Raw genomic sequence first — 17,489 nt, 5'->3', positions numbered from 1 at the left:
TTGTTGCTATAGCAATTAAAGTGTCATAGCAACAGCATATACTACAACCCATATAATGGAATATACATTAGAGTGCATACGTCCATGTATCCGTGAAAAAAATAACAAAATTGTACAGATTTGTGCAAAGTTTTGTAGGTCTACGGTCTACTGAGGTCTACTGAACTTACTAATTTGTGCCATTAATTTCTTACGAGGCTTTTCACGGATATATGGTATACACTTTATCAAGAATATGTACAACGACTTGTAATCTTACATAGATACTGTAGGGGGACCACCTGAGTTTGGATATCCTGGTGGGGGTGGCTGTGGGTTTAGATTCACTTCTACTGGAGGGAGGGGTGGGTATGGATTGGGTTGTACTGGTGCCATTGGGGGTGGCCCTGGGTATGGATTGGGCTGTCCCATGAAGGGTGGCCCTGGGTATGGATTGGGCTGTCCCATGGGGGGTGGCCCTGGGTATGGATTGGGCTGTCCCATGAGGGGTGGTCCTGGGTATTGCTGTCCTTTCTGTGGATACGGCTCAGGTTGACCATACGTTGGTGGTCCTTGAGGTGGTGGGATGACTACCCCTTGGCTTTGCTGAGTAGCAATGCTAACAGTGGTGGTGTTTACGGTAGAGCGGGGAGCTGAGTTTCGTACAACTACACCACGATTTCTATTCTTCTTCATGCAAAAGACAACACACCGATAATGGTTCCAACAGTTGAGCCTGTGAAGACAAGAGACCAAACCATCTTTAATCTATATTATATCATCATTGAGTCACTGTCGGACTATATCCTTCATATTCACCCAACTTAATTAAACAAAGGAATGTCCAGCAGGATGATATCTAGTTATCAAATTAACCCCGTTTTAAGAGACTTTTCCAGTGATGATGTGAGGTGGTTATATACCTAAACCACGGTGGATATGAGATATATCAAATCCACCTCGGTAACGGTATATAATCTTTACTGAATTGCCTTCTAAACATTTCAGCTGTAGAAATTATAGAGGGGAGGGCAGGGGAGGGCGGAGCTTGACTAAGTTATAGTTAATTCCTTACCCTCACCTTTTTTGCTCTAAACAACCATTTTTCTTAAATGTATACGAAACTATACTCACTAGATTCTTCCCGCGTGGAATAAGACAGACTGAATCCCTTGGCGGTATACTGATGATCAGAGCGGAAGCGGACCCACAGATACCGCGATGATGAGGTGATAGTCAGTCTCGTGCTTCCACAGTAATCACCCTTCTTAGTACTGGTCGAGTAATATCCATCCCGCACTTGCAGATAATCTGCAGTACAGAACAGAGATGACTCCATGCTCATGTAGTCGATAGTCAGTTTGATCGTCTTGCCTCTCGGCACGGTTATTTTCCAAGTGCACTGGATATTGTTGGGGTAGTTGAATATTGGATAGTTTGGACTTTTGATGGTGCCTTGTTCAGACGTCATTTGTATGTTGTTGTTAGCTTCAAAGGAGTATAACGATGAACATTTACCCTTGGCGTTTGTCACTGAATAAAGAGATAAACGGAAGTGATCAAACCACGTTGTCTATGGGACAATCTATCTTTGTGATAGGTTAAACCTGTAGCTTGTGATCAAACCACGTTGTCTATGGGACAAACTATCTTCGTGATAGGTTAAACGTGTAGCTTGTTGTTTATTGCAGACAACAACACGGGTGTATTCTCATAATTTCATTTTGTTGATAAATTGTTGTTTATTGCAGACAACACGCGTCTATTGCCATGCCGCGCGCAACAGATATTACCGCGCAACCGATATTGCCATGCCGCACGCAACAGATATTATTGCCATGCATGCCGCGCGCAACAGATATTACTTAGATCTTATTAACCGAGCGGGAGGTCTGTACGGGATAATCTTGACCGAGGTCAAGATTATCCCGTACAGACCGACCAAGCTCGGTTGATAAGAGTTTTATTATATGACCACTTTTTATTGAATAGGACAAAATGTTTTCGACGTAAGATTAATATGCGATCGGACCGGTTAATACCGGAGAATCTAGACCAGTCCGCGATGCGATCTATCCAATCAGATTGCTCGATTTGCTAGTGTCCAGGCTCTAAGATTCACGGTTATATAATAACAGATATTAACAGATATTTGCAACATTGCGCGCAACCAATTCCATCATGTGAACATGGCTGCAACATTACCTGCAACAACCGTCAAGTTCCTTAAATTTGAATGCGCACGCAACCTAGAGAAACTGGTCTATTATTTGAAGGCAAAAGAGTGTATGCCAATATCTGCTATAATTCCATCTACAAACGGGATCTTATCCTTGCCTACCTGGAGAAACTGCAGTGTATGTCAGTTTAAATCCCCTGTAGGTAGACATGTAATTGCTATGGAACTTGATATAGAGATATCGACCCTTTGAGATAATAGTTGGAGGTCTTTTCGAGCCACAGTACCGACTGAGAAACGTAGAGCTGCTATAACGACCGTCTCTAATCTCGATATAGTCTCGAGTACACGATGTAGAAGACTGCAGATAGAAGTCGTAGAATGTGAGTTTGATGAGCATGCTGCTGTAAGGAGCAGCGATGTACCAAGAGCAGTCCTGGTTGTTGTAGTAGTTAAAGGGGTAGTTAGGGGATGAGAGGGAAAAATTGGACCCATACGGATTGGCATCCAAACGTTGAGCACTGAGATAACATGCTGGGAAATAAAAAATAAATGAAAAAATGAAAAAATAAAGTAGGGAATATTTTTTTTATGATTATGATACGCTGACTACACAATCCAGGAAGATGATTTTTCTTCCTATCCCCTTAGTAAACAAACACATATATAATTTGTCAAATAATTATAGAACGAATGAGAGAAATATTAATATAAATAGATAGGAATTATACTTACTTGAGGCCTTAAGCTGACTGGCAACGGACAGAAGAACTAAACGATGGAAAAAAAGAAAAATGGAAACAAATATACTTAGAGTTACAATCAAATTTTCTTTACTAGAAAAGATATAAAGTTAACCGTCAGCTTTTAGGCTGAAATGACCTTCATATATTTCACAAAATTCTGTAAAAATTACGCACTTTCAGTTAAGGTATACCTGAATACTCTTTTTATTGAAAAGTCATAATAATTCTTATTCCTTTAATTTTTTCATCAACACTTAATGTTATAAAAAATAAGTATTAGTTTCTATGGGAACTAACAAAAACACTGTTTTCTGCATTTATTATTAAGGCTTCAATTATAGTTAAAATTAATTATGCTTCGATGTAATGGAAAAAATTCAAGTTTTGCTTTCAAAAGTCTTGCTTTTTTTGATAGAAATTTAGTTGTGTGGAAAGAATAGACGTTTTTAGATTTTGTCTAAGGGAGTTTGTTGAGATTTTACATCGAAATTTTCCATATGTTTTAGTTCAGGCATAGTTAAAACTTTGGTACAGGTTAGCAATCAACGAATACAGCCGACCATGGCATATAACTTATATAACTTATTACATAACTTATAAGCTTTAATTTATACTATACAAAGTAAAACGTTGGCTTTAGTTTGGCTTGCACCGGCTTTTTCTTGTCTTATCATTGTTTTTACGATAGTTTATCTTTCTTTTTGAGACAGAATTGGTTCAGAATTAGTTCTAAGTAAAAAAAAAAAAAAAAAAAAAAAAAACATTAAGCAACAAAAAAGCCGTGAAAAGTCTAAATTTCTAAAAATCTAACACTTCGAGTAAAAACAAAACAAAAAACATGTAAACAAAGCGAGTAGCCATAGAAACCTAATTTTATTCTAGTGATTCAAAATTGTACAATTTTTATATTTCGTTCTATGTCTCTCTCATTCTGCATTCGGTAAATTGTGCACGAATTTAGGTGATTTGAGGAGTAAAGTAAATCGGGAATTAAATTTCAACCAAATACGAAAGAAAATTAAAATATAAAATATTTCACACAGTCGACTGGAAATTCAAAAGCCTGCCTTTTGCCTTTGTATTTGATTAATGTAGATATGATCATGCTAGATATGTTATTTTTCCTTATACGAGGCGCCGAATCCTACGCCGAATCTGACAGAAGCGAAAAGTTTGATCGATTCAGAATTCGTAAGACGTATCTTGCAACTCCTGGTTATCGCTTTGAGCATTGTAGATTAACTTCTCCCCATCTTCGTGGTCCAATTTCCATAGAAGTCAAACATTTAAGATTTCTATTTACCAGCAACTCAAAAGAAAGATATTTTGATGGTCTATTCCAGATAGTTCCAGATGTCTTAGAAAGAGCACACGACTCGAACAGCATCCAACAGTACGAATATCTTCCGCTCCAAAATCAGTTTGAATTTAACTCACCGAAAAACGCCAGGCTCATTCGAAGTTTTCCTTCCATTTTAGTTCGTTTTCTTACAGGTTTTCTCTTGGTTGATAAGCTGCAGACACTTATTTTGAAGGTCAGTTCAACGAGGTCATGTCGGCAATAGCCCGAGTTATCACTCCTAATACGCCACCAAAAAGATAGTGACATCATTATCGAATCGAGTGACGTCGAAGAAAACAGCTGCGATCTACATTCCTGTCAACACTTCTAAGAGTCCTATTGATTTGGGAGTAATTTATATTAAGACAATTTTTTAATCTGGATCGATTAGAGTTTCAGAGTTTGCAGTTTGAAAGTTAACACATGAATAATGATAGTTTGAGCTTAATCAGCGTTATAATTTATTATGATTCTTAAATTCGTTGATGTTTTTCTGCAATATTTATTTTTTCAGCAGAACTCGAATGAAATGCAGCTTGCTTAGATGCGACATCGGATGATTACAAAAGGAAAAAGACTGATATTTTTTCATTATTTAGGTTCACTGAATCATTTTAAACTCTTTATTCTAAAAGGATTTTTTCCCTCTTAAATAGTCTAATGTCCATTTACAATTCTATTCCGCTTGGAGGGAATGGGACATGATCGAGTTATTTCAAATGCCCCGTGAAACGAATTTAGTGACTAACAGTCAAAGTAAAACAAGAGAAAACAATTAGAGTGCAAACAATTAATCCGTGAAACACTAATTACTAAATAGTACAAAATTGACTCCGACGAAGGACTAACGTTCGAAACGTCAGTCTACTATCTTTAGTATATACAGTGATAAAATTATCAACTACGACACATTTGTTAGCACAAAATAGTGCTAATTAAACAATAGAAGACAATGGAATTTGCATGAAATTGTGCTATTTAGTATTACTAAAGTTTCACGGTTATATTGTTTGCACTCTAGTGTCTACTATTATTTAGTAAAAATACACAGGTGATTATTGAAAATCTCGCGCACTGATTGGTCGAGAAACTCGCACTATCACACCATAATCACCTCCAGCGATAATCCAAAATGGCGGCCAGCCGCTTTGTTGCTGTTACCGGAGAGGAATTAGAAATAATGAAAGAAAATGCTATCCCCAAAAGGACTAAAAAGGCTAACAAATTTGCACTAACTTTACTTAAAGGTAAAAAAGGACTTAAATTATCAATCAAATAAGCTGAAACAAACTGTTTTGATTCGCAAAGTCGGTGTAACAAAGGCTTTTTTTATTTGAAACCATTTGTTTACATTTTTCCTAATCTTAAATGTGTCTTTTATCTTCTTTTTTTTTTTCTTTTTTTGAAAGAATCACCTGTGTATTTATACTAAAACAATTATTTGCCTCAACCTCTTTGAATATCGGAGAATATTTACCTCGCCAATCGAAGACTCGCGTCTCGGTAAATTTCCCCGATATTCACTTATAATTGTTAAATATTACGTTCACTATTTTTTCAGGGGAAAGGAAAATCACTCTAACAACCGACGAGAAGAAATTTTGTAATTGATATGTTTATCTACTACACGATTCAAGACTCCAGCATTTGTACATGTGGGAACCGTTGAGTAGTCGTTGCGCATGCGTTCACCATACAGTGGCGGATCCAAGGGAGGGGTGCAGGGGATGCGCACCCCTCCCTGGTTCAACTCTGTGCCCCTACTTCGAAGATAACCAATGCAAAATAATGTTTTTCCCCTTTGATTCTAAGGGGTGCACCCCTCCCTTGGTTAACTATGTGCAGTGCACCCCTCCCTGAACAAATTCCTGGATCCGCACCTGCCATATATCTTTTTAAACGGGATCAATCTCGTACCCAGAGCCTACGTTTCTTCTGGCCTGCGGCGAAGAACGAGGGCTCTGGCGTAATTCACTTCCTGAGACCAGGATTTCTTGGACTTCCGGTATAAGAGCGCATGCGTTCAAAGGCTTGCCAATATATATGTATATATGTGTCTTCCCGATTTCTAATTTGTACTTTTTTTAACTTTGATATTTAACTTTGATTTTTACTTTGATTTATACTTTGATTACTTTCATTGGCTATATTTCACTGCAAGAAATTTGCGCATGCGCCAAAATATGGATTATGCCATAGCCCTGGTTCTTCGCCGCAGGCCAGAAGAAACGTAGGCACTGGGTACGAGATTGAAATGTGATGAGTAGCAAATAGCTCCACCCCTCCCCTTTTAAGCACTGGTCCAGTAAGATGGCAATTGTTTTGACGTTACCCTTTGATATGAGAAGAGTGTTAAAACAAAATTATTGGGAAACCTTAAAAATGTATTAACAAATAAAAATTTCTAGATCTGAAACTGGAAAAATGAAAAAATATATATATTAGAAGATTCATCGTGACGTATTGTTGTTGACATGCGCAGTTTAGGTTTATGTACCTATGCATCCCACACGCGTTAATGGGTCTTAATAAGTAAGGTTGTTGCCAGAGAATGTGATTTATTTAGAAATTAGTTCATTGCGTAAGTACAAACTGCACAGGAACTTTGGTACCTCATTGATGTATCATTCTTTGATGACAATGGGCCTGAAAAGAGGACTCTATTATTGACCTCGTCAGTGCGCTGTTTATCATCGGAGATGGAGTAGAAGGCAGAATGAGGATATGCATTGTCTATAGTCGTTATGAACAGAGAAGAGCGACTTCTTCGGTTAGGGAGCTTGTCATTAAACTGTCTAAAAAAAGAAATAAATTGAATTTATTGCATATCAGATATCCATAGGCTATTTAAATCAGGACGTTATGAGAGTATTATATGCGTATGCAAATTACAAGTTATTAAAAATAAAAAGGCGTATTAGGTCCCGTCCACACGTACCCGGAAATTTTTGCGTGTGGAAAAATTTGTGGATACAAAAATTTCCGGATACGTGTGGACGGGGCCTTAGTTTGCTCAGTTCATTGGCAGGGAACGATGAATTGACAGGGCTAGAAAGGAATTAAATCAAATAGCATTTGCATTCGTATTATACTCATTGGTATGGCAATACCATGAAGCTGTGATGCAGGGGAAAGTTTTGTTTATAAGTTTCTGTATTACTGCTTTAATTTCGTTAAAAAAATGTTAAAATAAAATACTTCAAACTGTACGTTGTGTGCTATGTTGATATGAAGCATTTAAACCTGTTAAAACGCAATTTATATTACATAATGCATGATCTTTCCGGCCTTCAACTCGGGTGTATCATTCAAGTACTTTATATCCTTGCCCAGCTTATGGTAAATATTCATTTATAAACCGACCTTTGACTATAATTCAGTAATGAAGCGCATCCCACATGGATAATGCTATTGGAACACCCAATTTTAGTCCCTTGGGATTTGACTTTTTCGCACCTTCAGATAATTGTATGCTAGCGAAGTAAAACGTAACTTCGCTCATCAAAACTGTGCTCGAGCCAAGAAGTAATAGATCAAACAAGAAAATTAACTTTGCATTCAAAGAACGAGAAAGAACTTAGTAGTTACTATACAATATTGCATGTTTTTAATATATAATCTCAATTCATTGGTATTTTTGGGAGAAAATTAAAACTAAGGGTGACCATATTTTATCTTAATTTTAATCTCCTACCTGCGGCCTGCAAGGTAGTCATTATTTCCTTTGTCTTGTCCTCATGAACTGATATAAACACAGTTTGAGAAAAGAACATCCCACATGGATAGATAGCTTGGTATTATGTAGGAAGTTGCATTGTTCCGATTCAGGGAGGTTGGATGGGGACGAGGAGGATCCTATATGGATTTTCTACTTCGTTTTTCCAAGGATTCAATTTTAAGATCCTTCCTTGCTGGATATCCACATTTACCAAGGATCTGATGAAGATGCTGGCTCGATGCACGGCGTCTCTACGTGGGTCTTCCATGATGTCCCCCTGTACAGAGAGTACGATAAAGGGCAAAATACAGATACTCGAGTGAAAACAAATGTTCGAAAAGGGTAGTTTTGTACAAAAAACATACATCCCACATGGACAGTTGTGACTAAAAGATAGAGAAGAGAGGCATTTGCATGGGGAGGAGGATGGGGTGCATGGAGGACGAAATTATGGAACAAAAATTCGACTTCTACACATAGACATTCTAGAGTGTCTCTATAAAACTGAACACTTAGTATATATCCAAGATTCTTAATTAGTCTTTAAGGGTCGGATCAAAAGTACCCCCTTTGAAGAATCAAAAAAAAAAAAATGTTTTGGTGTAAAAAAAATAATAAAGGAGTTAAAAATCAAAAATATAAAATAAAATAAAATAAAATAAAAAGATCAAAAGATCAAAAGATCGTTAGGGTTAGGGTTAGGGTTAGGTAAAAGATCGTTAGGGTTAGGGTTAACGCTAACCCTAACCCTAACGATCTTTACACTAACCCTAACCCTAACACGAAATTCTAGCTAGCTAGAATTATTGCTAGGGTTCTAACCCTAACACTGTTATTTATCATTGTCTCTCAATCTCTATTTTTGATTATTTTGTTTTCTTTGAAATGTATTCTTCTTAAACAGGGGAACTCTTGAAATGACCCCAAGGAACCAAGCCACACCCTTGCATCTCTATCTTTTCCTCACAATTATCCATGTGGGATGTACAATTTTCGCACAAATCTACCTTGTCCATTATTTCTTTCCAATCAATAATCTTTATTTTGTGGTATATTCGTAATGTCTGAAGAGGTGTTGTGCATCAACGTTGGATCCTTGAAAAAAAAGCAAAATTCTAAATTTTGTCGAAATGAAAATGCAACTACCTAAATCTCACCAACCTAGCCGTCCATGTGGGATGTACCATCTTTGCGCACATTTGCGCAATTAAGAAAGTGCGACCGTAAGAGATTTTTAAAGCGAATTTGTTGAAAATCCATCAATTCCATGGGGAATTAAAACACAGGGTACAACGAAACATTTCCCAGTCTTTTCCATGTGGGATGCGACATGTTTAGTTTTGCAAGTATTTCCAGTGAGCGTTCCAGAACGGAACGCAGGAAACTGTAACGTTAAATTTGAAGGGAGATATCTCAGCGAGGGTTATTACATATTTGCGCATCTGTAAATTGGGGGCACAGTTGGGTGATATATTTCATGGACATTCTTTGCTTCCTCGATCTACCTGCGGTGGTTTATCTACTTGGGATGGTTTATCTACCTGAGGTGGTTTATCTACTTGGGGTGGTTTATCTACCTGGGGTGGTTTATCTACCTGGGGTGGTTTATCTACTTGGGGTGGTTTATCTACCTGGGGTGGTTTATCTACTTGGGGTGGTTTATCTACCTGGGGTGGTTTATCTACTTGGGGTGGTTTATCTACCTGGGGTTGGTCAGGAATACAGTTTAATAATCTTTTTAAAATTCATTTATTTTTGGCACCAACCTTTATGTCAAACATGAAATATCGTACCTTGAAGTATTGCGTTTTTTTGGAATACAATTTACACGATTTTGAATCATATATTCTTATATTATATAGCGCATCTCAGTTATATTTAATATATCCAATCACTTTTTGATTTACAACAATTTTTTGTTTACTCTTATGCCTCTTCCACTTTTTCACTATTGAACTTGAAGCTACAGTTATATATTTTATTAACCCTAAGATAGTCATGCATTCGTTGACGGCTTTCCGTGTGGGACTGTCGTTTTGGGTATACTGTATCACTAATCTTGAAATACGCGTGCGCAATGAGCACAAAGCAAAGTAGGTTTTGATGGAAATCAATAAAAATGTAGCTAAACATTTGCTTTGATCTTTTCGTTTTAATAATTTCATATCATACTTATATATAATCCCTACATGTTGCTGCTCTTCCATTTCCCTTCTTTCCAGCCTGCATGTGTTTATTCCACAGCATATTAAGGCACACAAAATGTACATAGTCTTTTTGTTTTGGCCATCTCACCAGTGATTGACCCACGAAGTGCAAAGGGTCAAGTGTGGTGGTCATCAGCTAGGAGGGGTCCTACTAGGACGCCGACCGCACGCCGGGGTTGTGAGCCCCGCCCTCCACTTCACCAACAGACAAGAAAAAGATAGACACAAAAAAGAAGAGGATGAGGATAAAATAAGAAGATGATACAGAGGGGGGCAAGATCTGTGGGCATCATAGTAATAGATCTCTTTACCTTGCGCGTTTGTTTGGGTCATTAACGTGCTATAAATTCCTTTTGAGAATAGGAGTCTTTGTCCCATTTGCATGTCCCATTGATACTCAAGGGAATGACACGTGGTCTTCTTAGTTGGTGAACACGAGGGTACTAAGTCCACAATAATAATAGTTATTCAAACTGGACGCCATATTTCGATTCAGTGTAGAGTCCATCGTATTGACGACTCTTAAAACTACAGTGTTTGGAGGCTAGGCATTAGTTCTGCGGTCTCTAAACAAAAGCAGAAATTAGAATAACAAAAAAAAGCTAATCCTGGATTCAAGGCTAAGCCCGAATTCACTGCTGCTCAAGACTCTGACACGTGTGGGATCAACCGATTATTTCCTGCGCATGCGTTAATAGGCAACTGACATAAAAGTTAACGGTCTGTGAATATATAAAAAGTAGTAATAATAATAATAATAATAATAATAATAATAATGGGAGGTTTTATAAAGCGCATTTCCCATTGTCTTAGTGTGCTTATATATTTAGCAGCCGTGTGGCTTTATTATTATAGCTCCCAAAGGGGCTCTTCCGCTATAAATACTAAAAAATGCTAAAAATAAATAAAACAAAAATAAATAATAAATAATTATAAAATACTATTATAAGAATTAAATTTTTTAAAGTATAATGTTAATTAATAAAAGGGGAAATCTCTACAAGTTCAATAAATAGTTCAATAAGTTCTTCTTAAAATCAGGTTTTGTGTCACTAATTTGCTTATATCATTTGGGAGATCATTATACAACTGAGCACCTCGAAAGGCAAATGATCCTGTTTTTAATCTACATTTTTGGTAGATTCAATTCATCTATTTTTCTAGTACTTCTACGTACCGTGTATCTTTGAGCGTTTTATAAATTTATCACTTAGATGCTCAGCATTTGCTCATGTAAACATTGATGAACCATTACTAAATCGTATAAAAGCAATTTCTCTTTCACAATTAGCCAATTCAAAGATTTGAGGCCTTCAGTAATTAATATGGCCATACTTTTTCAAACCTAAGACAATACTACATGCAAAATTTTGAACTAATTGGAGCTCGTTATATTTTGTTTGGTCGTATTAAGACCATTTCTTGAAATAAATTATTTCTTATCTATCAATTTAAGACCATTCCAACTTGACTTTTTTTATCATGATTATACATTATATTTTTAGATATTAATTAAAGTCAAATACCTCGCTAGCTTTCGTTTTTCTTTGGTTACGGCAAGATATATATATATCGAGCCGTCACAACATGTAGAGTAGATCTGAGTGCGATCTGTGTTAGTGAATGACAAGCTGTGTTATTCCCTGTCAAACGTCTAGGGGAATCAATGAATACACGTAATAGATTATAGATTGTATAGCAAGCTGGACTCCTAAAGTCCATACTAAATTAGCCATTCCGTCCTCTCTTCCAGAACCTTTTGTTTAACATGTTAAGTTTAACGTGGTTCAATCAAAGGTTCTTAACCGATAGTAACCATGGCAACGAGCCAGGTAACCTGGTCGGTGTGCTAAACGAGCATGGACCGGAGGTCTGGGCAAGAAAGTATAAGAACTCGAGTTTTCCATTTCTCATTTTAAGCTGTATATCAGTTGCAAACTCACATTTTCTTTGCTAGAGATCTCAAAGTCTTAAAGCTACCTTCTTACCTACAAGATGGCTTTCTCTCACGGACTTGTCTTTGCGCCAGTGTTGATTGCTTTTGCTTGCCTTTACTCGGGGGCTCGGTCACAAGGTAAGTTCAAGTGTGATTATATACTAGGTAAAAACGTCTTTCGTCTAATAGTGCGTCTCACTGGGTGTGCCCATTCACAAGCCTAGCGTCAGACATTTCAACACTCTCACTATTCTTTATATCATTTTTCTCCAGTTCTCCCTAATGTTTGTCGGCCGTTTCTCCCGCTTCCTCATTCCAGGCTCTCCTTTCTCCTTTCGCCGATCCCTGATCAGTTCCTCTATTTTCCCAGTCTTAATTTGTACCCGTTGGAGGATTCGCACTTAAAATAACGTACTCTTGCAAACAATCCTTTGTCGTCTTGATCGACTTGTACGTACCATGCACTGATTATGAAGACGACACAAAGCGAAAGAAAACTAGTTGCTATAGCAGTGCTAGTGAGATGTATGAGTGCAAAATGCCCGACATTTTGTAATAAATTGGTCTGATACTAAAAGTAGACCTCAAAATAAAACCTCTCGACAAAAAATAAGCCCCATTAATTAGAAACGTAAAAACCCTTCCCATGATATGCCCTCCCTGCTCATATATAATCCCGGCCCATAGAATGGTCGTATACTGTTTCAAGAATGGGCCTGTTAGTATACATTGTGCATTAAAACCAAAGAAGTATAAGTACTTGTAAGCTTTGCCATTTTGTGATGTAAGACAAATTTAAAAAAATACATGGACTCTACATGATACGACTGAATGACATTGTTGCTGTTGGTTAGCCAGAGAGTTGTAAGGTTCAAATAGATCTCTCTAACCGTTATGGGTCTCACTTTGCAACGGTATTTTGAGACGCAAAAATCCAATTTGAAAATTGCCCCATTTTTGAAAAAAATACAAATTTCTCTCTTCTTCTTCTTCAAAAACAACTCCCCCACCCCTCCTCCCATACATAAGCAGCCCTTCCCCAAAAGCAAATATCAGCCCAGGGTTCGTAGGCTCAGTGCGGTCGTCAAAGGACTTCTGTAGCTATTAATTGAATGAATGTAAAACATTAGGCCGGTTTCGTTAGGTCCTGTAAACATCGACTTTCAAGAACCCTTAAAATTTCACGACTTGTACAAACTGAACTTAGCTATCCCCAAGTAGGTGCTAATTAGCCGATTATCCATTAAGATAAATGCTAAATAAATGCAGCATTTCAGTCTAGCTGAATCTTTTTTTATAAATTTTATATTTTTCAAAAGGAAAAAAAGTCTTATCAACCACTATGAATAGAGCTAAAATATGGGAATCTAAGCAAATTTAGCCCTCACATTTTTGACTTGACAATGACGTGAAGCAGCGTCGAAACGTCGTCGGATTTTAAGGTTTCATTCATATGTTTTTACCCCCCCCCCCCCCCCCCCCCAAAATGCTTTCGATTTCCTTCTAAACTAGCTTAAAATCTCACCAATAAAATAAAATCCTATTGCGTTTCATTTTTTTAACTATTTACCATTTGACTTTGGGATATTTTTACTCAACGTTTGCGAGTTTTCCTTATTAACAATATCTCTCTCCAGGTATTCACCACAAGGGATTTCATTTATTAATTTAATGCGCAGAGTAATAAAAAATTACTCAAAATTAACAGCTCAGTGTTTGCGAGAAAAAATTCTATCTTAACCATTAACCTCTCCCTCTTTCTTTGTTCCAAAATATCTCATTTATAATTGTTGACACACCTTGTTTAGTTACTCCACAGGTATATTGTATTCATTACCTTCGAGTTGATCGTTTTTCTCATTTTTCTTTTTAACTACTAATTCATCGCACCAATTTGCTGTGAAGATATAATATAACAGTTTTTTTCAGTCTTGCTGTGAATAAATAGTCCTTTTTTGATTAAAAAACACGCACCTTTTTAGATTTTAGATTTGATTTGAACGTTTTGGATTCCATATTAAAATTCGCGTGGTTTGACAAAAATTAAATAGACTTTAACCTTGCTTGAGTCCTCATGACCACGAAACAATGGCTTCCAAGTCGAGGTTGAGCTTGATGTGTTCATACATTTACCTTATTTTATCAAGTACAACGTCGTGGTCACTCAAACAAATTAGGAAATTAGGGAATCTATATTTCGATTTTGAAACCGATATCACCACTGCTGTCTAAACACCGAATTGTTGACTAGACAACTAAATAATTACTCCCCCAGAAAGTTCTAATCAAAATAGTTCTAACGTCTTTACCGTGTCATGGTTACTGATTTGGGAGATGGGCATTGTACTATAGTAGTGTAAGCTATAATTTTTCCCAACCCTCCCCTAGATAGTAACTATCTAGGACCTAGGACAAAAGAATACATTGTCCACCCCCGCTATAATATTTTACAACGTGTCAGTATACCTTTTGCACTTTTTGTTCAAAAGCAAATTCATTGCACTAAATTGTTACCTTGACAAAATCCTTTTCTCGCCATTCCAATCTCCAGAGACGGATGTTTCGCGTTGGCGTAAAGTTTGCTGTCAATACATCATACGTGTCATTTCCAGTTCAGTGTGGAATTTTTACCGTTTGAACGGCCAGGTTTTTATGAAAATTTAGCGCGAAAAAGTTTGTTTTCATTACGTTGTTTGAATTTTAAAAAACGTCTCGCGTACCGATAAGGCAAATGCGTCAAATGTGACGATTAGGAGAGACTAGAGAGTTTTAGATTGACTTTTTTTTCTCCCCGCAAACGGCAAACGTGACCACGTTTTCATCGTTTTACTGTATTTTACTTTACCTTTTACAAACCTTCTCACCAAAGACAAATATTCTTTTGTTTTTCTACTACTTGGACTTTTTTGCGATTCTTTTTAAGCTAATTAAAATACCAGGAGTTTTTAAATGGTCAACTGAAAACTCTCTACTAACTTTTCTTGCACGCAAAGCTTTTTTTTTTCATAGTTATTTTCCATTTTTTAGATGTATGTGTCATCTACGGAAAAACGTACAAGGCTGGGGAGAGTTTCATAGATGAAGGTTGCACCGCCAAATGTCAGTGTCACTCGGGAGGTGGCATATCCTGTGTTTCTCTTTGCCCACCTAGCCGAGTAGCCTGTAAGGTTGGCGAAACGATCAAATACAAGAAAGATCCCGTCGCTAGCAGTGATGGGCGCTGCTTCTGCTCCGTTCCATATTGTGCAAAAGCCAACGTTTGTGATGTCGATGGCGTGAAGTACGAAGCTGGTCAACGCTTCACCAATAAAGCTTGCACAGGTCAATGTACTTGTCATTCAGGCGGACATATCTCGTGCGTGTCCCTCTGTCCACCCCATCAAATTCTCTGTCCCCCAGGCAAAAAAGAGTCTTCTAAGAAAGTTCCAGCAGGCAACGATGGGCGCTGTTTCTGTGATTTTCCCATCTGCGTTTAGCTCAGTGAAGGTAAGATTGAAATCTGATCAAAAAATTTCGAAAATTCTCGAGATTCAGAATAAAGGGGTTTACAGCAACCCTGTCGTATGGCCACATAAATGCATTTCTTTCTTTTTTTTCGTGACAGATCATAATTATAAAGTAGAAAATTGCTATTCTTTTGCCCTACGATTACAACGCATGACCGCCTTGAACTGAATAACTCTACTCTAGTTAGAAGACGATGACGATGACGACTTATGGGTGTGGCTTCGAGGCCTTTGTACCTCTCCACTTCCCCATTAGTTTCCAGGCACAGTATTAATACACTTATTTCAAAAAAACCTTCGTTGGTCGGAGAACTGCATAGGCCCTTTGCAGCTCAGTAATCATGTGCTGATTAATTCACTGAGCAAATGAATGAACATCTTGATTCCCATGGGTGAAATATACTGGTGAGAAAACAAACTTTCTACAACCTGTTTTGAGAAATCGTAATAAAACTGCATTTCGTAACACACTGGTTACACATCTTTTCATTCAGCTCTTTACAAGTAGGTAAAAAGAATCATCAATTTAATATAAAAACATAAATTTTGCCCTCCAGTACAGACATGTGGCCATTGAAACCGAGTAGCACGCTGCAAATTGTGATACATTTACAGCCGAACAACGTAGCTTCATTTTAAGATTGGAATATGAAAGCATGCATTATCTTTGCATTAGAAATGTGATTTAGAAATTAAGACATAAAAGCACAAAAATTCCGTTTCGTCTCAGATCGCCCATGCATTTCAGATCTCTCTAAGCGACAACGTTTTTTAAAAATAGGTGTATACAAATGCTAGGGCTCTGGGATCCAGGGTGACAGAATTTGATCAAAATTCAGGATTTTATTGCTAGCCTTTTCTGTCCCTATAAATGTAGTTAGACTGACTTCTAACTTCTGACTTCTAAAAGTGGGGACACTCTAAGGCAAGACATTCTGACTAATAGGTGTCCCCTATTAGTAGAGGGTTTTCCCTCAGCTAGTTATTTTCTTGACACGTAATATTATCATAAATAGCTAGCCTTCGTGCAGACGTTTCCAGTCAACCCCCCCACCACCACCTCACGAAGGGATTGCCTCCACCGAACAAAGCTCAAAGGGTTCTTTGATGCGTGTATGAATAATCTACCAATAATTTCTCTTAATTTTCTTTTCTTCTTTGATCTTTCACCAGGAAAAAACTAACGAAGATATGAAGAAGTTACATGATACAAGCAGTAGATGATGAATTGTAGAACCGAATAGTGTATTAAAAGGCATAAAACGATACAATGTTGTTACTAGCTTGATCTTTTCAGTGGCGGATCCAGGATTTTTCAAAGGGGGGTTCCGTTTCTTAAACTGTGCATAATCTCTTGTTTAGTCGATGTTTGACAAAAAAATTGGCTCTAATCACCTAATTTACTATCTTTAGATGAAACGACTGAAGAAGAGTGCCATACAAGCCTTTCACAACTTCAAGTCGCGTAAAAAATGAGCCAGCTCAACTAGAAACTGTGGACAGCTGTTTCGGCCTGTATTGGGCCTCGTCAGCACAGTGTATCTAGTGAGCTGGCAATCCCACGGAAAAGTAGTACTAGATAGATGTGGCATGTTCTTATTTGATATCCGAGCCCATCCCACACGGCGCACTGCCACATCTATCTAATTTACTATCTAGTAACGGAACTTAAAGGTAAATTAAACATCATAACAGCAAATATCTATCATTTCGTGTTTAACATTATCTTTGTGGATACTTTTAAGCAAAATTTATATAAGACATATTTCTATTACCTAAAAGATCAAACCTTTAAGGGGGGTTCCGTGGAACCCTTCGACCCCCCCTGGATCCGCCAATGCACAACATTTAAAAAATCACCAAAGTAAGCTTATTT

At 37.4% G+C, this 17,489-nt stretch overlaps 2 protein-coding genes across 2 annotated transcripts; one reads left to right on the top strand and one right to left on the bottom strand.

Moving 5' to 3' along the window:
- Nucleotides 1–584: 584 nt before the first annotated feature.
- On the bottom strand, nt 585–4,470 carry LOC116286669 (neuropilin-1). The gene is made up of 5 exons (XM_031693235.2): nt 4,342–4,470; nt 2,894–2,929; nt 2,321–2,692; nt 1,114–1,512; nt 585–715 (listed from the first exon to the last, which is right to left on the bottom strand). The coding sequence occupies exons 1-5, from the start codon at nt 4,376–4,378 to the stop codon at nt 672–674; spliced, it is 888 nt and encodes a 295-aa protein (XP_031549095.1). The 5' UTR covers nt 4,379–4,470; the 3' UTR covers nt 585–671.
- Nucleotides 4,471–12,075: 7,605 nt separating this feature from the next.
- Nucleotides 12,076–16,884, top strand: LOC116286641 (zonadhesin). The gene is made up of 3 exons (XM_031693193.2): nt 12,076–12,245; nt 15,135–15,593; nt 16,787–16,884. The coding sequence occupies exons 1-2, from the start codon at nt 12,167–12,169 to the stop codon at nt 15,581–15,583; spliced, it is 528 nt and encodes a 175-aa protein (XP_031549053.1). The 5' UTR covers nt 12,076–12,166; the 3' UTR covers nt 15,584–15,593; nt 16,787–16,884.
- Nucleotides 16,885–17,489: the final 605 nt, after the last annotated feature.

This window comes from Actinia tenebrosa, unplaced genomic scaffold (genome assembly GCF_029948245.1).
Source record: "Actinia tenebrosa isolate PJP-AT-01 unplaced genomic scaffold, QUT_ActTen_1.0 PGA_scaffold6__47_contigs__length_16458017, whole genome shotgun sequence".
Lineage (NCBI taxonomy): Eukaryota > Metazoa > Cnidaria > Anthozoa > Actiniaria > Actiniidae > Actinia > Actinia tenebrosa.
The sequence above is the reverse complement of the archived record's forward strand: the minus strand, read 5'-3'. Positions and strand labels throughout refer to the sequence as shown.

Coding starts and splice junctions, on each gene's coding strand:
- LOC116286641 (XM_031693193.2), top strand. CDS start 12,167: ATGGCTTTCTCTCACGGACTTGTCTTTGCGCCAGTGTTGATTGCTTTT. Junction 12,246..15,134: donor CTCGGGGGCTCGGTCACAAG/GTAAGTTCAAGT, acceptor TCCATTTTTTAG/ATGTATGTGTCATCTACGGA.
- LOC116286669 (XM_031693235.2), bottom strand. CDS start 4,378: ATGGAAGGAAAACTTCGAATGAGCCTGGCGTTTTTCG. Junction 2,693..2,893: donor CAGTCAGCTTAAGGCCTCAA/GTAAGTATAATT, acceptor TTTATTTCCCAG/CATGTTATCTCAGTGCTCAA. Junction 1,513..2,320: donor ATACACTGCAGTTTCTCCAG/GTAGGCAAGGAT, acceptor CTCTTTATTCAG/TGACAAACGCCAAGGGTAAA.